The sequence below is a fragment of the Alosa sapidissima genome, chromosome 8 (genome assembly GCF_018492685.1).
Source record: "Alosa sapidissima isolate fAloSap1 chromosome 8, fAloSap1.pri, whole genome shotgun sequence".
NCBI lineage: Eukaryota > Metazoa > Chordata > Actinopteri > Clupeiformes > Clupeidae > Alosa > Alosa sapidissima.
Window position 1 is genome coordinate 29,159,827 of NC_055964.1, and position 24,475 is coordinate 29,184,301.

The 24,475-nt window shown below is 41.1% G+C and overlaps 2 protein-coding genes across 3 annotated transcripts in view; one reads left to right on the forward strand and one right to left on the reverse strand.

Annotated features, from left to right (window-relative positions):
- The window catches only part of ascc2 (activating signal cointegrator 1 complex subunit 2), a 15,827-nt gene extending 3,003 nt beyond the window's left edge, over nucleotides 1-12,824 (reverse strand). The window contains exons 1-16 of one of the 2 annotated variants that reach the window (XM_042099759.1): nucleotides 12,414-12,824; nucleotides 11,715-11,822; nucleotides 11,465-11,623; nucleotides 10,804-10,977; nucleotides 10,401-10,530; nucleotides 10,223-10,290; nucleotides 9,001-9,114; nucleotides 8,537-8,649; nucleotides 5,732-5,803; nucleotides 5,526-5,630; nucleotides 5,177-5,245; nucleotides 4,197-4,271; nucleotides 2,981-3,194; nucleotides 2,414-2,610; nucleotides 1,882-2,001; nucleotides 503-739 (exon numbers count right to left, since the gene is read on the reverse strand). In XM_042099759.1, the coding sequence (XP_041955693.1) occupies nucleotides 503-739; nucleotides 1,882-2,001; nucleotides 2,414-2,610; nucleotides 2,981-3,194; nucleotides 4,197-4,271; nucleotides 5,177-5,245; nucleotides 5,526-5,630; nucleotides 5,732-5,803; nucleotides 8,537-8,649; nucleotides 9,001-9,114; nucleotides 10,223-10,290; nucleotides 10,401-10,530; nucleotides 10,804-10,977; nucleotides 11,465-11,623; nucleotides 11,715-11,801 (1,934 nt within the window). In that variant the 5' untranslated portion in view covers nucleotides 11,802-11,822; nucleotides 12,414-12,824. Of the gene's footprint in view, nucleotides 1-502; nucleotides 740-1,881; nucleotides 2,002-2,413; nucleotides 2,611-2,980; nucleotides 3,195-4,196; nucleotides 4,272-5,176; nucleotides 5,246-5,525; nucleotides 5,631-5,731; nucleotides 5,804-8,536; nucleotides 8,650-9,000; nucleotides 9,115-10,222; nucleotides 10,291-10,400; nucleotides 10,531-10,803; nucleotides 10,978-11,464; nucleotides 11,624-11,714; nucleotides 11,846-12,413 lie in introns of both variants that reach the window. The other variant, XM_042099760.1, reaches the window with a different exon arrangement.
- Nucleotides 12,825-17,963: 5,139 nt separating this feature from the next.
- LOC121714744 (CD209 antigen-like protein E) lies at nucleotides 17,964-24,475 on the forward strand. The gene is made up of 6 exons (XM_042099766.1): nucleotides 17,964-18,051; nucleotides 22,170-22,247; nucleotides 22,326-22,514; nucleotides 22,924-23,051; nucleotides 23,292-23,392; nucleotides 23,995-24,475. The coding sequence occupies exons 1-6, from the start codon at nucleotides 17,964-17,966 to the stop codon at nucleotides 24,119-24,121; spliced, it is 711 nt and encodes a 236-aa protein (XP_041955700.1). The 3' UTR covers nucleotides 24,122-24,475.

The window sequence follows — 24,475 nt, forward strand, 5'->3', positions numbered from 1 at the left end:
GGAGGGTTTACTTAGACATCACACAACTGAGGGATGCAGCCTCACATTACATTTGTAATATGTATATAATTAATCACAATGCACTCATGTTACTACATGCTGTTACAAGATGAACGTGGCCATTGCATTAGGGTTAAAGTCAAAGATATGCATTAATACACAGGGTTAGTTTTGCCCTTTTCCAAAAGACAAATTCCAAACTCACTACTGTATATGCTACACTATGTGGTAGCATAAAGCAGATTGTTTTTCTTGGGATTTTTACCTTTAACATCTTTTGCACACTCAACTTTTTTGGGGTACGTGTTACTGAGAGCAAAATGTCCAGACATTTTTAAGTGGTTTCATAACATCCAGTTTCATTACTCCATAGATAGACCTGCGCACGCATCCTGTTACTAAACTGTATTTCCAACACATACACACAATAGAAAGTGCACCCAAGAATTCATCTTCACACACTGATGCCAGTTTATTCCTTGTGGGCCTGGTTGGTGCTTACCTTCGGTTTAATAGATCATCGTCATCATCCAGGTCGTTGGCTCCCACCTGGCTGTTGTCATATGTGTCGTCATATTCGTCATCATAGTTGTCCAATAGGAAGCCTGAGCCAGTGGCGCCAGGCTCATCGGGACCCACCAGTACCTCGTCCACCACGGTTTCATAGGCCAGGTACCGTGCCTTCTGCTCCGCGATGTGCTGCTTGTCATCCAGCAGGGCCTGGAGGCTTTCCCCTTTCCTGAGTGAGCAGAGCCAAGGTCTCAGCTTTCATGCGCAATGTAAAAGAGGACGCTGCTTCCAATCCATGGACATGCAACCATTCAAATCCTTTCATGAGTAGGTTTTATAGGCTAAGTATACTTGCGTATACAAGGAATTTGGTCTCTGCATTTACTGTATGCCATCCGTGAATTAGTGAGACTCACAGAGCACAAAGTGAGATGAAGCACACACTAACCCGGAGCAGTGAGCTGCCTTGCTACAGCGGTAGCAAGGCACTCAACCACTTCCCCCGCCCACATTTTTCCTACTGGTCGGGGATCGAACCAGCAACCCTTTGGTTCCAAACCCGAAGCCCTAACCAGCCACGGCTGCCCCATGTTAGGAAGTATTGTTGATGAAGAATAATAACCAGTCCTAACTTAATGAACAATTATATGAAAATGTTCAGTGCACAAATAAATTCAATCTTGTCCTTTAATTGTGGGCTCAAGCAAATCTGATATTTATACAGTCCTGGCTCTGCATATGGGAAACAAATGGCATAGACCAATCAGGAGCACGGAAGGAAGGAGATCAATCTAATTGGCTGTTGAGCTCAAACAAAGACAACTTTTCGTCAGATTTGCAGACATCACCTGCTATAAAATAATGCTATAAAATGTGAAATAACATATCAATCCTTTATGAGAACAAGTGACTAGCATTCACAGAGATGGGGTAAAGACTCACTTTAGCAATCACGGAGACGGAGTAAAGACTCACTGTAGCATTCACAGAGATGGGGTAAAGACTCACTGTAGCATTCACAGAGATGGGGTAAAGACTCACTTTAGCAATCACGGAGACGGAGTAAAGACTCACTGTAGCATTCACAGAGATGGGGTAAAGACTCACTGTAGCATTCACAGAGATGGGGTAAAGACTCACTTTAGCAATCACGGAGACGGAGTAAAGACTCACTGTAGCATTCACAGAGATGGGGTAAAGACTCACTGTAGCAATCACGGAGACGGAGTAAAGACTCACTGTAGCATTCACAGAGATGGGGTAAAGACTCACTGTAGCATTCAAGGAGACGGGGTAAAGACTCACTGTAGCATTCAAGGAGACGGGGTAAAGACTCACTGTAGCATTCAAGGAGACGGGGTAAAGACTCACTTTTTGCCTTTCCAGATGCGGGACAGGTCCACCTGATCCCTGTGGAACACGTCAAAGTCGTCGTCATCAAACACATTGGACCTACTGTCAAGGACCTCTGGGAGCTCCTCTTTCACTGGCCTGAGGAAACAAACAAACAAACAAATAAATAAATAAATAAACAAACAAATTGATTAACAGAAAACGGCATGGCTTACACCACAGGTCTCACAGCTTTTAACACACATCAAACATACAGGTAAAATAAAGCTCGAAGGAAGTTCAAGGTACTGTCTTCATGTCTGTATGTGTGATGGCAAGATTCCAAAGAAGGCTTGGACCCCCAAACACGTACATCTGTTGTCACATGCTTTCAATAAATTCAGCAAGAGTATATGCTTGAGTGAGCGATTTTTTCCCCAATATTATCATATATTTTTTTAATCGCACCCCAAGGATTACGTTCACTAACAATAATAATTAAATATATATAGAATTTCTTCTTTTTTTTTTTAAATCAGAGCTGAGCGTGCTTTCTAAACGCCCCTCTTACCTAGGCATTGCCCGGTCTAACTTGTCTAAGGCTGGAGCCAGTCGGTCCTCCAGGATGTTGTTGATGACCAGCTCGGTGTTGTAGCCGTACTCCTCCAGGCAGGCTAGGATGAAGCCCTCCCCCAGGTCAGGCAGCAACTCCCTGATGTGGGTCAACAGCGACTCCAGCTCCCCAGCACTCACAGTGCATACTGCCCCCTGCAGGACGGAAACAGACATTTCATGGATTTAATGGATTTGCGCGCGCACACACACACACACACACTACAGTTATCTATGTACTCTTTATAGAATTACCATGAGGTGAAACATATATTAATGGTATTGAAAGCAAATCATATTCCTGAATAAAGTGCAATTGAAGACACTCCATTTAAGAGAGGTTTTACTATAACCCTCTTGAGGACAAATAAACATCTAGACCCTGAGCAAGTCATGATATTTCTGCAATTTGACTAGACCCTCTATAAATTCCTGGTTGAACACATCATTGAAGGCGGGTGTCAAGTGTGTTTAGCAGACAGAGGCACTCTGATGCACAGGTGGACTAACTTCCTGTCTGACTCACGTTATCTCCCTTCTGAGGGAAGTCCTCCACCGCGGCAGCTGCAGCTGTAGCTCCTTGGAGACCTGCAGCTGCAGCCCCTCTGCCATCCCAGTCAGACCCAGCGCCAACCCCAGCGCCAGCAGCTAGCATCCGCGGTCTGCCGCCCCTCTTCTTGCCCACACTGTCCCAGGCACTTTCCACTGCCTGAAGGAGGTACGAGGTCCGGGTCTCATCTCTGGAGAGTGGGTGGGGTTAAGGAGAATGTGTGCAGAATGTACGTAATGTGCCAAAGAGGTACCCACTAGATAGCACACATCAGATCACACACAGGAGTGGAATTGAGCATGGAAATGTCAGCACGTTTGAAAGAGGTACCCCCTCACACAACAGATCACCCACGGGAGAATTGTGAGTGGAATTGGGCATGGAAATATCAGCATGTTTGAAAGCGGTACCCCCTCACACAACAGATCACCCATGGGAGAATTGTGAGTGGAATTGGGCATGGAAATATCAGCATGTTTGAAAGCGGTACCCCCTCACACAACAGATCACCCATGGGAGAATTGTGAGTGGAATTGGGCATGGAAATATCAGCGCGTTTGAAATGCACATTTGAAACATTCTAAAGTAAACGAAATACAAAGCAGAAGAGCAGGGGGAGTGTCTCCTAGTTCAAGTTGTGAGAAGGTTTCATGATTAAGGCCATCCTGGTGATTTTCTTTTTGTGTTCTTCGAGTTGTGAGAGGGTTTCAGGATTAAGGCCATCCTGGTGATTTTTTGTTTTTAAATTTAGTGATGTGTTCTTCAAGTTGTGAGAGGGTTTTAGAGGTTCGGCCAGCCTGGTGAATAAGGAGAAGGAGATGAATTTGATGAAGTCTGGTTGAAAGGGGAAGTCCACAATTTCACCTTGCAGCCCTCTAGCTGTCAATATAAATTTTACACGTATACACAGTTGAGCCCAAATATCAACAACATTTTTGCCAGAATTGCAGACTTCACTTTTAACCCGGCTGCTGTCAATTCAAATTTGTTTTATGAGCAATCAGCATCATATATTGTATTGCAAAGGCATTCACAGTGCAGTACAGTGCAACTTGAATAAAAGGAAATGCAAATAACAAGAATTAAAGGGATTCATTTAAATTAACAAATTGAATAAAAATTAATTCCTTGCTTGGGAGATAAGAGCCTATGTGGCTTAGATAAGAGCCTTACAAAACAGCACAAAGGATACAGGTGAGGAGACACCTGCTGCAGGAGACTGATGTCATCTTCCAACGGAAACTGCTCGTCATAGTCAGCCAGGAATCTGAGGGAACAGACAGCAACACAAAAACCAGCGTCAGCAGATCTTTTCACTTTTGCCAACACATGGCATGGTAGTGGGACAATGTGACCACAAACTTAAGCATCCAGGGACTACAGAGACCAGATTTGGGGGACTACAGAGACCATTTCAGCCATCACAGGGGGCAGTGGAGTATTGTTGCGCTCAGATGATCTAGAGTTTAGCCAGGTGCGTTTGAACCAAGAGTTGAAGAGAAAGAGGAGTAGTTTGCACACTGAAAGAAATGACTTAAACAAAGTCTTCAGAAAGGAGTTTTTCCATTTAATTTTAGGAGCAAGAGCAGCCATCACAGGGGAAAATGACTGACATAAAATAGATAACAATACAATCTCCTGTAGCTTAGGTTCTGTCTTTCTGTTTAACTTGCATTGTTACTGCAGGGTCTTCTCTGTACTGTTGCTTGAATGCTATTCCTCATTTCTAAGGCACTCTGGATACAAGTGTCAAACAAATTAATAAATGTAAATCTAAGAGAAAACAAAAATGGAGCTATGAGCGCTACTAGGAGACTTATAACAGTATTAACTTCAAACAGGTGGCTTTTTTGTAGCGGATGTGAGTTAAGTAAAAACAAAAGGGAAGTAACAAAGGCACTCTGTTTAGAAAATGAATTGAAAAAAGCCTTTAATTAAACATGGAAACTGGTTAAAAGCACATGGGCATATGCATTGCAGCCATATTGGCCTTCTCTACCAGGAAGCAAAAAGGCAAATGTAAATGTAAATTTGTTCTATTGACCCATTGTGGGATCTTGTGGTGAAGAAGGTGGAGAAGAAGGTGGAGAAGCCTGTTACACAGACAGCTTGCAGAAGGACAAAAGAAACTCTCTCTATGGAACACAAACATACATGTGAGCGTGTGAGTACCTTTTCTCCTGAATGAAGTTGGTGAAATTCTGCAGTAGATCTTCCACATAAGACAGTGTGTTCTCAGTGCTGCAAGGCAAAGGAAAACACCAAAATATTTTTTTTGTTTAACAGGCGGGAAATTAAGGGTGATTCAAATGACAGGCAAAGTCAGCTAAGCATTTCATCCATAGAGTAAAGCTGTTGTGTAGTATGTGGATATGCTAAAATTAAATTAGCAAATAAATGTTGCCAAGTTATAAAAACTAACTCTACTTTTGCTTCAACTTTTACACTTTGCCCAACATTTAAATAAGGCCCCATTCAGTCACACGAGTATTTGCATGGTGCTTGTGTGCACAGCATGTACCCCTCTAGAATAGGCTGCAGGCAGGTGTGTTGAATAAGCAGATGGGCTATCTCCACCAACTTCTTACGCGAATGGCAAAGCCTACTCCACAGGTCCTCCTGAACACTGAGAGAAGGGAAACAAGATCAGAAAACAATCGGTGTGTGTGTGTGTGTGTGTATGTGTATGTGCATGTGTATGTGTGTATGTGTGTGTGTGTATGATACCTTCTATCGAAATTCCTCTTTCTCACTGCTTTCTCCAATTCAGGAACTGCCATCTCATAAAATGAAGTTAGTCTAGAAAGAAAAAACGTGAACAGTAAAAACAAGGAGGGTGAAACAGTAATCTTTTCAGTGAGCGTGCACTGGTGTTCCACATCAAAATACTACAGCAAAGCAGAAAGATTCTCACATTCTCAATCTTTCAGTTTTCATTCATTCATTCATTAGGCAGCTCAACTCTTACATGAGTACATGAGCTGTCTAATGACTACACGTATAACATTACATATATTTACTCATTACACACATTACTTTTCAGAACTTATTTCTGATCATCAGCATAATCCTAGATTTCTATTTAAAACAGTAGAGCAGCTGGTAAAGCCATCTACTCCCTGTGTCCCAGTGGAAAATGATGCTGATTGTGAAAAGTTTTTGTCCTTTTTTACTGAGAAAGTAGAGTCAATTAGAACCTCTATCACTCCTAATACTATGCACTCTGAAGTCTCTTTCTTACAGGATAGGCATACTTTAAACCACTTCAATACAGTTACTCTATCTGAACTTCTAGAGACAGTGTCACATATGACAGTATCTTCCAGTCCTCTTGATGTAGTACCAACAAAGTTCCTATTAGAAGTAATTGAATCTGTTGGGTCCTGTTTGCTTTCTATTTTTAATAGTTCAAGTGTGAGCCCATTCCTAAAGAAATCAGGGCTTGATCCATCTCTACCTCAAAACTACAGACCTATTTCCAAGTTACCATTTGTATCAAAGATTCTTGAAAGATTAGTGTCCAAGCAGCTTGTCTCTGCACTGGAAAATAATAATCTTTTTGAAAAGCTACAATCTGGTTTCCGAAAGTATCATAGCACTGAGACAGCACTGCTGAAAGTTACAAATGACCTTTTAAGAACAGCTGATGATGGCATGTGTTCTGTCCTTGTACTTCTTGATCTTAGCGCAGCCTTTGACACTATTGATCACAGCATACTGCTGCATAGACTGGAACATTGGGTGGGAATTTCTGGTACAGCCTTACAATGGTTTTCATCTTACTTGTCAAATAGGAAGTTTTGTGTTTCTGCAAACAGTTACACATCTTCATTTTCTCCTGTCAAGTATGGGGTACCTCAAGGGTCAGTTTTAGGACCAATCTTATTTTGTTTATACATGCTTCCTCTTGGGCACATTATCCAGAAACACTGTGTCTCCTTCCACTTCTATGCTGATGATACACAGCTGTACCTGCCCATTAGTTCCTCTGATCCTAGTATGCTGAATTCCTTAAATGAATGTCTTTGTGACATAAAAAACTGGATGTCAAACAATTTCCTCCAGTTGAATTCTGACAAAACAGAAGTCCTCATCATTGGATCCCAGCACATAGTGAAACAAATGATACCATCCTTAGGTCCCTTTCAATTTTTAGACTGTGTAAAACCTGTTGCAAAGAATCTTGGTGTCTGGTTTGACAGTAATTTAAGCTTTGAACGTCACATCACAAAGCTTATACAGTCTTGTTTCTATCACCTCGGAAATATTTCCAAGATTAGTTCCATCTTAACTTTTAAAGTTAAGTTAAGTTTCTTGTCTGAACCAAAAATCTATAAAGAGACTTCAAACTGTTCAGAATTCAGCTGCCCGGCTTCTTACTAAGACAAAGTACTGTAATCAAATTACTCCTGTTTTAGCCTCACTGCACTGGCTCCCAGTAAGCTTTAGAATTGATTTTAAGATTCTTCTGATTACTTTTAAAGCTCTACATGGCCTGTCTCCCAACTACATATCTGACCTCCTAGTACCTTATACACCTGTGCGTACTTTAAGATCATCTGGTAGTGGTTTCCTAACTATTCCTAAGGTCAATCTCAAAACTAAAGGGGAGAGAGCATTTAGTGTCAGGGCACCTAGGCTCTGGAATGACCTGCCTGATGAAATCAGGTCAAGTCAGTATGCTCTTTTAAATCCCTCCTTAAAACTCATCTTTACAAGCAAGCCTTCCTTAGTTTTGTTTAAGTAATATACTCCATTTTGTGTTAAGTTTATTAAGTTTTATTTCAGTAAGTTTTATTTCAGTGTCAAGTTTTATTTCAGTAAGCTTTATTTCAGTATAAGTTTATTTTCCTTTTTCAAATTTATGTTACGTTCTAATTGAATTAGTATATATTATTTGATTGTTATATTATTATGTCTTATTTGCATTTTCATTTATGTTGATATTGTACAGCACTTTGTAACTTTGTTTTGAAAAGTGCTATATAAATAAAGATTATTATTATTATTATTATTATTATTATTATTATTTAAAGGTGCTCTAAGCGATGCCACGCGTTTTTTAGGCAAAAACATTTTATGTCACTTACTGCAAATATCACCTAACCAACCACTAGCTGTCTGTGTCCTGAATACACTGTAAAAAAACGCGATCTCTGTGGACAGCGCAGGCTTCAAAAACGGCAACAAAAACAACCTGGGCAAACCTAGCCCATAAAAACATAAACTGTTCCAGCAAATCACAGACAAGATGCGCGTTTAGGAGAGTTTCAATTGCACGGGAGCAGCACGGGAGGGAGGGGGAAGTAGCGAGCTAGCTCTCCGTTTTGTTTGAAAGTCACCAGAAGTGACGTTACCCAGCATCGCTTAGAGCACCATTAATCCAGCTAATGTAACAATTCCATTCCTGTTGTAAGAGTACAACAATGATTACAGGTAACATTATATTCAATCAATGATGAAGCTCTATAAGATGGCTCAGTTCCTGTTAAAGGAGTCCAGCAGACCCTCCATCCCCTATTGGTCTCTGACCTGCTGAGAAACCCGTGGGAGTGGAATGTTTGGCAGGCTGCGGGGAAAATGTCCAAGAAGGAGTGAAGAGTGGTACACGTGTCACACATGTACACCATCAGGTCCACAAGGTCCTTACACACAAAAAGCAAAGAGAAGTCACGTTACGCTATATACACACTATCTACTGCCCACATCCTCCACAGCCTATCAAAGTAAGTAACATACACACATCTACTGGCCACATCCTCCCCAGCCCATCTAAGAAAGTAACACACACATACACACAGGCACACACACACAGACACACAGGCACACAGTCTACTCCCCACATCCTCCACAGCCCATCTAAGAAAGTAACACACACAGGCACACACACACAGGCACACACACACAGGCACACACACACAGTCTACTCCCCACATCCTCCACAGTCCGTCCAAGAAAGACACACACACAGACGTTCTCACAGGTAAGACACTCACTTCCTGAGACATGGTCATGGCAGTTGTCCGACCATATGAGTTGAGTTTAAGAGGCTCAGAGGCAGAGGCTCCCTCGGACTGAAGGCCACACTTCTCCAGGACTGTGTCTAGCACCTGTGTACACACAGAGACTCTCTTAACACACTTACCTGTGTACACACAGAGACTCTCTTAACACACTTCCTTTTACACTTAGGTCATGGACTACTTTTAGGCAAAGCAACTCGCATTACAGTACAAACGACACAGTGCATGCACTGAGGCATTCTTTAAACGCATCTAAATTTCTTTGTTTAGCAGATACATTTAAACTAACTTACAGACATAGTACACACTCTCATACATGCTCTCTGGGCACCAAATGCAGCACATTAGTGTTAGTAGCACCTTGACCCACCAGATCAGCTGTAATACCACAAAGTAATAGCCAAGACTTTCTAATGAGGAGACACAGCACTCAAAGAATCCTCCATAGAAATGCATGGGGTAATTTGTAACGCCAACAGTATATCTCGCCCCTTCCTGTATGCCTCTCCATTCACTTGAATAGGAAAATAGCTGCCCGATAACTGTCCAAAGTGCATTACCAAGATGGCCGTCGAGTTGGGGGACATGTCTATAAGGACTTTGGTAATAGCAGGAGAAACTACAGTTTAGTTTACTAAAGGCTCCGGCAAGGTCATGCACACAGCCTTGCAGGCGAGAATGCGCATTGAGCACGTACATGTCCTCTAAGCATATTCGATTTTCAAATCCATGAAAGCAAACAAAATAAACGCATGTATACTACAAGCCCTGTTGTCTTAGTGAGGGAATCTATTTTTTTCCAGAAGCTACACTTGGGACTTGAATGGTCTCCTAAATGAATTTAAAGTGGTTATAGTTTAGAAAGCTTACATTCTACTTTAGAGTACTGCAAGTGAACAGAAGGCTACTCTGTAGTACAAAAACCTATGCCTAGACAATGGTTGCCATGAACATTATAAAGGCAACAGAACGAAATCGATAAAACCCTACACTTGATGCTGTATATCTGGCGGCACAACGCCAAACAATACACGTTGTCGTTATTGTTTCAACTTTGATCAACAATGTTTTTAACTTTGTAAGGTCAGTGGAAGCCGTTGGCGTTCTACCACCCGGAAGTATCTTGGAGCCTATTGTTTACAAACATTCTAAAAGCAGAAAAGACCAACTGAACAAAGTGTCTGTGCCTTCTTACCTGGATGATAGAGGGAACGGTTTCATTCAAATCACCATAGTAAGAAGGCTGCTGTGTGAATATGTTGTCTAAAAAGCAAAGAATACATTGATTTAACATTCAATTGAATATTTATGGGTGTCACTGCCCAATATCTATTTCTTTCAATCTGTCAGTGATTAAGACTGGTGTTACCAACCGATCATCTTGTGCAGAAGCTGTGCATTGCCTTTGCCAAAGAGCACACAGAGGTCCAGGATCTTAGGAATGTCAAACAGGAAGTTGTTGTAAATTATCTCTCCAAATACTTCCGGGGTGATGAAGTTCTCCTGACAGTAGCAGAAGATGACATCACCATAATGAACAAAACAACAAAACATTGAATCAAAAACACTCATCACTTGAACTAAAAACAATATGTTTTTTTTAAAACTATATTTTATTTTACCTTCACACAGACAGGACAATTGAGAGTGACAGGAAGCGAGTGGTAGAGAGAGATGGGCAGGTCATGAGATGTCCCTATGGGCATTTTAGACCCAAGTGTAGTAAAGGTGCTGCCGCTTGCGCCACAGCTCTTTCTGTTCCCTTATAGGTCTCACCTTGGACTCCTTGTGGGTAGCCATCCTCAGGAAGACCATGAACACAGACCGGTGGATGCAGCGTTGCATGTCGGCCACGGCAGGAGACGAGAGAGACAGAGTCACATCCAGAGAGCGAGGAGCGTAGCTCAGGTATGAATCCAGACATCTCTGCACAGACTCATCAAACACTACCTGTGGGATGGAGGGAGGTTAGTATTAAGGCAATCACCCACTGGTGGCTTCTGACGCTTATCAAGTCACACCAAAGTTTAGATCTCCATTACTTTTAACAGAGAAAAACCCACTGGCGGCATCTGACACAGGTCAACACCAACGTTTCGAAAACTGTTCTATCACTTGAGCATCAAATCCATAGAAGTGAATGTCGTCCCCAGTGGGCGTTAACAGCCTTAACAGCTGGGAATTTGCAGTGCTTTCAATAAGATATGTAAGGAATAATGTATTGTCCACCAGTTAGTACACAACACAAATTACCCAACAAGACAAACAGGAATGTATTGCAAACGGGAGGACCACTGAAGTAAGTAATGATGCCAGTTTATTGACAAACAAAAATGACAAGAAGATATTTAAATGTGCTTCCGTTATTGTGTTATGTCTCAACCAGTCCGGGAAAAAGGCATGATTAATATCGGATTAATATCGCCCAACTACTTACCTGGCACCAGAATTTATCATGAGGCAGTGACAGCAACCAATCCAAATCTTCAGATATAAACTGAGCTTGCTCCAAGAACTCTTCGGTCTGTGCAGACGAATTCTTCTCGGGAGGGGGTTTGTACAGAAGAAAACAACGCTCCTCCTTACGGTCTGGGTGCTGTTTGAATGATAAAATAGAGTTACACGTTATGACAGCTACTCGACATCACCATTCAATGATATATTGGTCTATAAAATCTTGAGCTTACCAGGGCCGGAAGGGTGCGTTCTCGGCCATTAGGCCCTATGATGTCGGTGACATGCTGCTCGTCCAGTGGCACTTTTGCACACGCCATGAGCAGGTGAATTGGTGTTCTCTTAAGTAGTAAACAAAGACAGCCTGATTTACAGTGAGTGACACATGATGACAACTGGGGTTGTGGCTGGTTAACAGCTTATTGTAAAATCACACGTTACCGTTTTAACTTGCGTAATGTCACAATCTAAAGACTTCAACAGACTTGTCATAGTTGCCAAGAGCAGTAGCCTATCCTTATGGATGCAAAGTAACAGCTGGGCATGACACCTCACCCGAAGGCTAAATTAGCTCATCGAATAGTTATGTCAGGCTTAACAGAAGAGCCCCTAGGCATCATGTTAGGTACACACAATGACTCACTAACTGCTAAACCATCATTTACGTTAGTCAACATCAAGAATGATGATGGCTGACAAGCAAATGTTAATTCTATACGCAAATGACAGTCTCTCTCAACCTTTTTACATGTCAAACTAGCTGGCTAGCTAATCTAACATAACGTAGCGTCAGCTTTTTAGGTTCAACAGTAGCTTAACGTTATTGTTGATACACGCAGACTCCGTTATGAACATATGTTACAAACCAGCCGTTGCCTTTGGACATTCTGTTGGCTTGTTGACGACAACACTAAGTTGGTCGGAAAACTCACCACGGCAAACCGAAGAGTGCAGGTCGAAGAGTATCCTTCTCCTTATTCAAGGCATTACATCAGCGGTCCAGCGCTATTCGGAGATGAGCCACAGAGAGACTGTGGACTGCCCCTGGCTGTGTCAACTTTTCTTTTTGTCGTGTTCACTATGTCTTTATCTCTTCCAAAGCTATGCTATTGCTAGGCGGCTACGACAGCCAGTGCAGGTTAACTATAACCTGCCACGCGCTACCGGGATTCTGACAGTCAACCAATTTGTAGCATTAGTTGTCGGCTTTGTTGACAATAGTTCAAAATATTTAAGTTTGAAATCTTCGTAATGATATACAGAATATAGGTAAACGTGTTATAATCAGGCAAGAAAACTTCCGTCGAGTGCCTTGTTCTTTCGGTTTCCGAAGGCTGATAAGTCAATGCTTTAATGTAATGCTACCACCTATTGGACTGGAGTGCAGACCGTCAAGGCCTCTAGGTTAGTTTATTTTTTGTTGACACTATGTTATTATTTTTCAGAATAAAATAGGCCTATAGGCTACACACATTTTTCATCAAAGGGAAGATATTTTTCACTTAATTACAGTGCATGAAAATGCACTGTAGCCTACTGTTCTTCCAAAGTCTTCTTCTTATTCTTCTTCTAACGCAGTTAATGCAGCTTCAACCGCTTAACTAGAAACGTCATTCAAACTATGTTACGTAGGTCTTACTTAGGACATGTGTATTTTTCATCTTTGTAACTTTTATTCATGGCTTTCATCAGGTCCCTAAGCACAATGCAGTCTGCATTCATAATCTAGGCACTTGATTTTATACACCTGTGGAAAGGGACCTGATGAAACCCATGAATACTTTTTAAACTATTAATTAAAAACTATTCAAAATGTCCCCATAGACTTAACATTGGGCTGATGACATCACAATAGGGCCGTTAAGCAATTAGAATCTTGGGCCAGGTGGCCAGGCCACCTGCACCAACTGTCAGTTTCTCAGGCTTTAAGCATAAGCCTATTTCACGCCGCCATTTTGAATATTAATAAGCCGTATACACACTTCCGGTTAACAATGTCTTATGGAGAAACTAACGTTATCTGAGCTATCTACAAGTTTACAAGGAATTTGCGGGTATTAATCCATCACAGGTGGCAGATATTGTGGAACATCACAGGAAAACTAAGTGATCCAAACTGGATCGGAGATATAAATTGTTCTATGAACAATTCACCTTATTCCGCGCGCAAACATGGGGCGCTAGCTTTGCCCACATTGTCTCCGAACTTCTCCGAATTGAGCAGTACATCCATTGCGATACATTGAGATAGCATAGCTCTATCGAGATGACTGGCATCATATATTATGGGTCATCCTAAAGTTAGGAACGTTTATTTAGGATTTTGGTGACTTAAGACATTTCTGTTATACAGCTTTCCTATCTGAAGTTAGGAAAAAAATGACTATGGATCGGCTGTTCTGTAATGACTTTCTAAACTAGTTACCATTACCAAACAGATAAGGATTGCGGCCACTGCCGCATCGTCTACCCACTCCGTAGGGGTGAATAGCCTTGGGTAGCGAAGTACAATATTGCAATCTGACCTCCTGATGGCATTTGTCGTTTTCCTCCCAAGTTAGCCTCTCTATCCTCTTCTGCCGTGTTATCCCAATGAAGCTAACTAGACGTAGCTAGCCGACCGGAAGTTTAAAGACAACGTGGAATTTAACAAAATGGGCGGGGCTGAATAAGGTGAATAGGCCTTTATCACGGCAGCCCACGGGCAGCTGAAGCAGGGCTGTTCAGTTTCCTGTTGGCAGGTGTTCCTAAAAACATTAACGGCCTCTGGTTGAAGTAACTGTGGCCGAATCTGACACTTAATTAGAAACACCTGTGCTCACACAGGAACAGGGCTGTTCACTTCCTACTTCAGCTGCCGTGATAAAGGCCTATTAACAATTAAATTGTTCCATGAACAATTTATATATAAATATGAAGGTAAAGTCAGTCAGCTAGCTAGATGGCTAATACCAGATAGCTAGATGGGTAATACTAGATAAGACACAACAGCTTGTAAATGCACTTCAATAAAGCAGTGTAACAAAATTATCCTGTAGCCTACTTCTACTAAACCATCAGAATTGGATCGTAGATTGTTCCATGAACAGTTTATGTTTTGTGAAGGTAATGTTGATGTCAGCTAGCTAGGTGGCTAACGTCAGATCCAAACACAGCTTGTAAATGCACTTCAATAAAGCTGTTTAACAAAATAATCCAGTGTTTTATTTTGTAATTATTACGTGCATGTTGTTTTTTTAGTCGTGCATGTTGGGTTTTTTAGTCTCCAAGGTAGTAGGCCTAGATGGTGTCGTTGTGAGATCACTGTGCTACCAATCTCTTAGAAAAAATGAGGAGCCACACAAACGAGGTGTAGTGAACATTGAATCTGTCAGGGGCAAAAGGAACAAGTACGCCTCAAGAATCAACAAGCACACTTTTGTGTGCTCATCGCTCTAAGGTAAATTTTGCTTTTAACCTGTGAAGTTATATACTAGACAATTTTATGCTGTTTTAGGTTATGATTTGGTTCTCTACCCTAACTAATGAAGAATCAATGTGCCTGCAAGCAAGCAAGCTTAGCGATAGCTTAGTTATCACCTAAGTCAGGATTGTATGCTTTGACTAGCGGCTGGATGTTAGCTAACTTCGTTATTAAAGATACCAACACCTAACGTTAACGTTAATGTTACAGACGCGCTGTGGTAGTTTTTCATCACTATTTCAGCATTTTGTTAATGGGGAACCAAGTCCCGAATCCCCAAATCCAGTCCCTGCTATATGAGTTATAACTAAATAATTCAATTACAGAAAGAATATTACAGCCACAACAGTATCAGAATAATATCAAACACTTTAATCGATTTCACATGTATTTACAGAGGCATCTCCACAGTTTCAGGCTCATCAGTGCAGGACACCACATCAGAAGAGTTGTCCATGGTCATTGAAACAGGTAGGCTACAGTTCATGTGACGGTTGTGGATTCTCATTGCACATTGTAGGGAGAAAGTGCTCAAAATGGTACCAGTCGAGTTTATTTTTTATTTTCCTCCACATCGCTAGCCTGGCTAGCGCCACCACTTCTCAATGAGACGTGGTCTGGGAACCAAACGTTCTTTTTCTCGTATTTGAAAAAAATGCCCAGATCCGTTTATTGGGTGCCACGGATGTCTATCAAATGCGTCTGTGCATAGCTCATCATCGTCTTGCTTTCCCACCTGTTCTGTGATTGGTTCCCTATCTCAGGCGAAAATTTGCTCCATGGTCTCCAGGCTGCCTTAGCAGCGTGAATCAAATCACGCGCAAGGCAGCATGGGAACACCCAGGCTACCACATCGCAGGATCAAAAAAAATTCGCTCCAGGTGATAGTCACTTTCACATAACACAAAAAGGTCACACCATGGCATCCCAGTCGATTGATCCTGTAGGTGCCATTACCTTTTTTATTTACTGGCAATCGGTGTAACTGATTTTCATTGGACATTTAGTTTCTAGAAGTCCATAGGTCTCATTCGCACCACTCTGAACCCTTCTGTCAGGGGATGTACCCAAATAGGGGGCGTTAGGGTTGATGACAAACCCACACACTTGCACTTCATTACCAGTGATGACAGCATAGGGGGGAGACCGGGTATGGTCGTAACATGGGGGGAGTTGTAACATCACCAATTCCACCAATCAGGGATAAGATATGAGCCATGTGACAGTTTCTGACTCCTCAGACTTCCTTAACGATCACACATGGACATTTTCAAGTTGTTAGCGCCATTTCTCCTGGAGTAAGGAGAAAAATTCAACATCTGAGGTAAGAAAGTAACTTTTTTTTTTTAGATTTATTTTTTTCTAGTGCTTTTACCATTGTAGATACAGTTGTATGAGTTACATCAGGTCAAACTGTAGTTTCTCTAGTAAAGAATGGTGTAGCTCTCTCTTGCTAATGTCAAAGCACCATGCTAATACAGCTAGCTAAACAATGGATGACAGTGGTGGGGTAGGTTGTAACACATTTTTTAAAAATGTTACAACCATCCCCTTACATTCAAAGAACATATGTTTTGTGATTTTAATAATTATACAGAATGCCCAGAACATGGGTGAGGAAAACTAATCGTGGAGTGGATGCCAAGGTACTAAAAAGAGCAGCAGAGGAGGTTAAAAAGGGAACATCTGTCAGGGCAGTGGCAAGAAAGCATGGTATCTGCCATGTTACCCTTCATAGATATTGGCAGAAGTTCAAACTACTTAAAGACCAGGGATGTGTGTGTGTGACTGTTCAGCCCTCTCTGTCTTTCCATGAGAGACACAAATACATACACACACAAAAGTATAAACGTTGTGGTTTTTATATTTAGTTTAAAACGTTAATATGATCTCCATTCTCTATGTGAAGAACGGATTGTATGGTATACAATATGTTGGTGAATCTATTTTCACACCCTGTGTACCCTGTTAATGCAATAAATCAGTATATCAAATGGAATTCCATTGTTTTTCTGCATTTTTTTTTTACCTGTTACAATCTACCCCAATAGGTGTTACAATCTACCCCAGTAGTGGGGTAGGTTGTAACAAAGGTAAACACTGCATTTGTCATAATCTCACAAATTCTGTAATATAGTTGAAGAGATTTAAATGGTTGCCACTTGTAGTAGACAAATGTGGGTATTTTGCCAAAAAGTTCCAGAACTGTAGCTTTAAAAGAAATGGTAGTTTTAGGTGCTGAAGAAAAGTGTGTTACAACCATACCCGGTCTCCCCCTCATGATATCGATAATAAGTCAAGAATGTTGATACTCTTGATTTGATTTGGGAGCCCCCTACCACACCAGTGGAGACATTACATGACATAGACTCCCCCAAACACACTCAGTAAAAAAGTGGCTTCATATCATTGTATTTCATACATTTTGAAATTTATATTAGCCTAAGTTTATATTATTTATGAGCTGCATAAATACCAGCTAAATACATAGTAATCACTATTTCATATTGAATTTTGATCATATTGACTTACATTTTACACGATTGTCATTGACTTATATTTATCTTAAATGTCAGTACACTGTAGGCTATGTGTAGGTCAATTGTGCTCTTCCAGGTGATATGCATGGGTGTGCATTTTGCATTTTTCGCCCGTCGCAGATAATGTGCAGAATGTAAATTTGATTACATTTCATGTAAATTCAGGTTAATTTTCTCACAAACCTTTTACCACAGCAACTAGTAATACCATCTGAAAGCTAAGCTTGTGCTCTGTCAGGTGATATGCATGTGATATCAGAGAGATTATAACTTTGTGAGCAATCCAACAGAGAAGAATGGGTGTGCATTTTGCATTTTTCGCCTGTCGCAGATAATTTCTCAGGGAGGGCAGGGTTTATCTCAGGGGAGGCACTGCCTCCCCCAGCCTCTCCCTAGACATGCCCCTGTGTGCAGCTATATACGTGTGCTGGTTAAACTTGTGAATTAGATCATCAAAGGCAGCATAGATGCGTATGGAGATGGAAGACTATAATGATCACTATCACAGAAAAGACAACAGAGAGATTTTGAACACATCAGCAAATGCCGGATCAAACCAGCTGAGAGGTAGGTACATAAACAAAGGCTAACACTACACATACACTCGGCATAGGACACATTTAGAAATGTAAATAATTTAATTAGGAATAATTAATATGATGACAGTTTTTAAAGTCGTTGTTTTTCATCTTATATGTTTAGAATTGATACAGTTTCAGTTGTTTGGGGCAGCCGTGGCCTACTGGTTAGCACTTCAGACCTGTAACCGGAGGGTTGCAGGTTTGAACCCTGACCAGTAGGCTGAAGTGCCCTTAAGCAAGGCACCTAACCCCTCACTGCTTCCCGAGCGCCGCTGTTGATGCAGGCAGCTCACTGCGTCGGAATTAGTGTGTGCTTCACCTCACTGTGTGTACACTGTGTGCTGTGTGTGTTTCACTAATTCACGGATTGGGATAAATGCAGAGACCAAATTTCCCTCACGGGATCAAAAGAGTATATACTTATATATCAAGAGTATATACTTAGTTTCAGTTAGAAAATGTAACATAAAATCAACATGTTTATATTATACATTTATTATGAATATAATATATTTGTATTTTCATCTGTACAGTAGGTGTGTGTGTGTGTGTTCTTTTTTCAGCCAAAATAATACGCACACATATACTACTGCACACGTGCAAGCCAGCGATAATCATGCTCCAAGTGCAATTAGCAACTGAACTGTGAACGCAGGATAAAAGTACAGACTAAAAAGAAAAACGCACTGCATTAAAATGACAATAAAATGTATTAAATGTAGACATACAAGTGACTGATAGATTCTTGAATAGGCTAATAGTCTGTCTGTTAAATGTTTTATATGAAGTGCTTGTGTTATGGGCCTATAGCTCTGAGACAACACCAGCCTCCCAAACCAGCCCAAACCAGCCTTCAAATTCACCAAGTAGCATTTGAATCCCACAAATATGTTGATCACTTTATCTAAATCAATGTTTGTACCTATCTCGATACATTGGGATGAAGCCAACTAAAAACATACTGTACACTGTGCGTATTGAGGCTTGTAGTAAAAGGTAGTAATATATGGTAATACTAAACAATACGGTAATACGGTAGCACTTTGAGTCCCTTTTCTGGTTTGTTTTGGATGAACTAGAGTGGTGGACACCGAAATTTTGACGATGGGTACTGTCTCGACTTTTCTGACTCGTTTTGAATCGCCTTTGACTACTTCAGAGTGGCAGCCTATGGTCATGCACAAACATGTCCTTAAAACAACCCTTAACGTTCGTTTTCAAAACTGTGCAACTCACTGAGTGGTTAGTAGTGTTTGTTGATGTTCCAAAACAAATAGCGTAGCGAAATACAGTTTCTGTCGTGTTTTATTTGGCATTTTGTAAAATCCCATTGATTTCTGTTGGAAGACTCATTGCACGTTGATATTACTCCGGAAACGAAAACGGGGGCTGTTTACATACTGTCTATGCTTCAGGCTCAAATATTGATCGGAAGTTTATACGCGGTTGTGAGGTATCTGAAAAAATAGTTCCACAATAGCAAATAACATGGCTGGAAATCATACATTTCGCGATTCAAAACGAGTCAGAAAAATCGAGACCGGACCAATTGTCAAAATTTCGGTGTGCACCACTCAAAACAACCACCAAAACAAACCAGAAAAGGGACTCAAAGTGCTAAATACCAGAATTATCCTTTAATCGTAGGCTATAGGGTTATCTGAAGCCATTCACATTCAAAACTATTTTGACTGCATTTACTGAATGATGTCAGGATTTTGGAGTGACCAAGTTTGTCCCTGGGTTCTCTCATTGGATCATATAACTAAAGGATTGTGCATAGCCTGGGTGGTTGTGGTAATGCAGTTTCTTCCAGTAGCAGCAACTGGAATCCATGCATTTCCACTGAATTATTTTTGGAATCTGATCCCTTATCATACCTGTTCATTCTTACTCTTTGCTCGACTTATCGTGACTAAATTCAAGATGGCTGCAAACGCTAAACTTCGTGAAGATACTGTCTGTATAAATCGTCTTGTAAGTAAACTACCAGTGCTTTTTCAAAGTTCTCAATGTCTCGTTTTAAATGTCAGGGCCCTCGGAAGTCTACCAATGAAGTGTGGAGATACACTGAGCCTCGTAAATGGGTGTAAAACAGTGATTTATTTGCATGGCTAGCCCGATGCCGAAGCACCACTATTGAAAAAGCTGTTGGTAGCATCGGCTAACTAGCGCCAGATTTTGGAGTGCAGGGGACAAGCCGAGATGGGCTATGAGACATACGTTCATACTCGGTATCATGTTTAAATACACTTTAGGTCAATATCACACCGGAATTCTCCTTTAAACCAAGGTCCTGACTCACTGTGGTCAGTAAAGATCTCATGGCACTTATCACAAAGAGTAGGGGGTTCCCCGGTGTCTTGGCTAAATTCCCAACCTGGCTCATTCAATCTGGCCCCCTAATCATCCCACACTGTAATTTGCTAATTCACTCCCTCACTCTCCACCTTAAACTGGTGTGTGGTGAGCGTTCTGGCGCATGGCTGCCGTGCATCATCCCCTAGGTGGGTGCTACACATTGGTAGTGGTTGCTAGTGAGGTCCCCCCTTCCATGTAACGCACTTTGAGTGTTGAGGAAAGCTCTATATAAATGTAATGTGTTGTTGTTGTTGTTATTTATCCTTCATATAACCATGCACCATCAACATGAATCTGAAGACGATACCATAATGTTTAGTTGCCCATGAAAACTAACCTCAAAAAGTGGCATATTGCTACATAGTGCTGCTTTTAAAAAACTATTTCTGTAACCTGTGAGTTATTGTTACAGAAAACATTATTTTCCCCATAGGTTGTAACCAAGCTTTTATTAGATAGCATAACTACCCTCTTGTTTCACACCGTCTAATTTGAGGAAGCAGAAAGCTGCAAAAAGCTGAAGATGTGTGAACAAAACAGAATTTGAAAAAAAGAAAGATCAACTAGATGTACATATTATGACCGCCACTCTCCTTGTAAATAGCAAGTCATACAGTACATGCTCGGTTTGATACTCAAATCTTTGCTTATGTACCGTATGTGTGTGTGTGTCTCTGTCTGTACACACATGTATCCACTGCCAGTGTGTGTGTGTGTTTGTGTTTGTTTGTGCATGCATGTGTGTGTGTGTGTGAGTGGCAGTTTCAGTTTGACTGTGTGTGTGTGACAGCCCTTAGCAGCCCCTCAGTAGCATAACTACCCTCTTGTTTCACACCGTCTAATTTGAGGAAGCAGGAAGCTGCAAAAAGCTGAAGATGTGTGAACAAAACGGAATTTGAAAAAAAGAAAGATCAACTAGATGTACATATTATGACCGCCACTCTCCTTGTAAATAGCAAGTCATACATGCCCGGTTTGATACTCAAATCTTACGGTACAATGCTTATGTACCGTATGTGTGTGTGTGTGTCTGTCTGTACACACATGTATCCACTACCAGTGTGAGTGTGTGTGTGTGTGTGTGTGTTTGTGTTTGTTTGTGTTTGTGCATGTGTGTATGTGTGTGTAAGTGGCAGTTTCAGTTCGTATTGACTGTGTGTGTGACAGCCCTGGCTGGGGTGGCGGTAGATGAGTAGTCCAGCAACAGGAAGGCCCAGAAAATGACCACCGACTCCTTTTGACCGTGTCAAGGTGTCCTTGAGCAAGACACTGAACCTCAAACTGCTATTTTCTTCTGTCAGCTACAGTTACATGATTGAGCTAAATTAAACTTTTGTTAAAGGGACACCAGGCAAGCCTGATGCTTTTTCTCTACGAAACTCCCCCTCGCTCGGTCTGAAGCTCTTTTCCTTTTCTTTGCGTCTTCCGTCAAGGGTTTTCGCTGCTTCTTCGCCGGCTCTGCCATTATACACACGTTTGCAACAATCTCTAGCGTTTCGTTAGCCTGCCTCTGTGCTGTAAACTGATCCTGCTTCGGTCGCCGGGTAGGATACACCGAACTTGCAAGTGGGATATTCTTCCTACAGGCAGTAGGGGCGGGCGAGAGAGCCTTCATTCCCCCCGTAATAAGTCATTTAACCATATACCGACTTACGAAGATGATTAATTAACACGAAAACGTTGCCTGGTGTCCCTTTAAGTAATAATAAAATACCAAAATATTTCATGTGATTTTCATTTTAGTCTGCCGTATAGTTGGAGTGTCCTTTGGGCTGCTGTGTCTCCTTCAAGTGACTCTGAACATAACTCTGCGTCTCCTCTGTGAGTTACTTTCTAATTCCTTTAGCTCTAATAAGCAGACAGACATACACAAACAGTATTACAAAGTCTGTCTTTCAGACATTGAATTCAACAACCTGACCAATGACGGACAGGAGTGTCAGATGGGATACGGCTCGCTGGTTGAAGAAAGAGACCTTTTGCTGACCAATTACACCAAACTGTCGGAAGAAAAAGAGCTGTTACTAATCAACTACACCACTCTGGCTGAAGAAAGAGACAGGCTTCATAAGGAGCTTGATGACCTGGGTGAGTATGAATCTGGTATTGTTGTCTTCTAATGAAGAGAAAGAGTATGTTGTACAATCCAAACATTTACCCAATAAAAAGAATTTCACAGCAGAGTTAGCACAGATGTCATTCTATTGGCATGTGCAGTTATTGGTGATGGTGAGGGGCACTGATCTGGTGAACACTGACAAGTGTTTCTGAATCTTCACTGTGAGAACTTCAGCTGCAATAAGCAGACAGACATGAGCAATACATGAGTATAAGTAACAAACAAGTAACAAATGGTCTTTCAGCCTTAAATCTTACAAGTGTGAACAACTTGACCAATGAGAGACATGATCACTGATCTTTAACCAGTGGTTATTTTGTTAATGGGAGGCTTTTGTTTCAGCTGTCAGTTCTAATTGATCTTATTACATCCTGCCAGTGGGATGGAAGAGTTTCCAATCCAGCCTCTATTTCTTCTCCATTGAGGACAGAAACTGGACTATGTCCAGGAAAGACTGTAGACAGAGAGGAGCTGACCTGGTGATTATCAACAGCGAAGAGGAACAGGTGTGTGTGTGTGTGTGTGTGTGTGTGTGTGTGTATGTGTGTGTGTGTGTGTGATAGATGCAAGGATTGATGGACAGTCAGTCAGTTGGTTGTACTTGTGTAGTTACCGTATCTGTCAAAATATTCCTGAAGTGCTTTCCAGATGTTTTTGTTACAATGGCACACATGCCTTTTAAATATATCTGTAAGATCTTCAAAATCTTTAATGAATTAGACATTGTTTTTCTTTTTCAATGAAAGGAGTTCATCTCAGCACGTGTCCATAACACCTGGATTGGCCTGACAGACAGTGACATAGAGGGGGAGTGGAGGTGGGTTGATGGGACTCTACCAATCACAAAGTAAGAAAAATACATCTTAAGTAATATTGGCAGCCTGGGGAAACCCTAAAATGCCATAAGCATGTGATGTAGACTCTGTTTCTGGGAGATCTTGACTTAAATGACTTTGTTTTCCTGAGTTAATGAATATACATTTTAATTTGATAGCTCAGGAAAACTATAAAACAGACAATGACATGTAATAATGCTGATAACAAAAAAAAGCTAAGCTTGTATGTAGCACCAATTACGGAGCCCCGGAGGTGTCATTTGTGTATATCGAGGGAATGTGCACTCATTTTACTAAAGTGTGTGCTCATTTTACTAAAGTGTGCGCTTATTTTATTAAATCATGCCCTCATTTTAATTTGTTATAATATGAGTGCACAATTTAGTAAAATGAGCAGCCTATTTACTAAAATGAGCACACAATTTATTAAAATGAGCACACCACACTATTTATTAAAACGAGTGCAGTACTTATTAAGACGAGTGCACGATTTTGTGCAACGAGCACACATTCTCTCGATATACAAAACAAAAATCTTGACAATGACACCTCCTGGGCTCTGTAACCAATAGCAAATGTTTGTAAGTTTATGTTGTCGCTTCATTTGTTCTAGGTTCTGGATGGAAAATGAACCCAACAATGCTGATAAGGGTGAAGACTGTGCCAAGACTTATGGAAAACAATGGAATGATTTATCTTGCTCACTAAACTTAAGATGGACTTGTGAAAGACAAATATAGATTTTCCATGACACCATATATCAGAAGATACACCAGTCAAAAATTTGGACACAGTTGTTCATGGATTTTTCTTTATTTCGACCATTGTAGAATCAGAACCAATAAGGTTAAAAAACTATGAAATAATATACCGGTATGTGTGGAATTCTGTAAGCAAGAAAAGTGTAAAAAAGTGTAAAAACTTGTTTTAGATTTTAGACTAACCTCATTTTGCATCGATGAAAATCTACACACTTGCCATTCTCTCAACCATCTTTAGGTAGACATCTGGAATACTTTTCCAAAAGTCTTGGAGGAGTTCCCGTTCATGCTGAGTCTACTTGCTCTTGGGTGCTCCTTGTTGGTGCCCCCCAC

Bases quoted from the DNA above. Each gene is read 5' to 3' on its own strand.
- LOC121714744 (XM_042099766.1), top strand. From the start codon at position 17,964: ATGGAAGACTATAATGATCACTATCACAGAAAAGACAACAGAGAGATT. The intron at 18,052-22,169 runs GTAGGTACATAA...TTTTCATTTTAG, and splicing joins CGGATCAAACCAGCTGAGAG to TCTGCCGTATAGTTGGAGTG. The intron at 22,515-22,923 runs GTGAGTATGAAT...ACATCCTGCCAG, and splicing joins TAAGGAGCTTGATGACCTGG to TGGGATGGAAGAGTTTCCAA.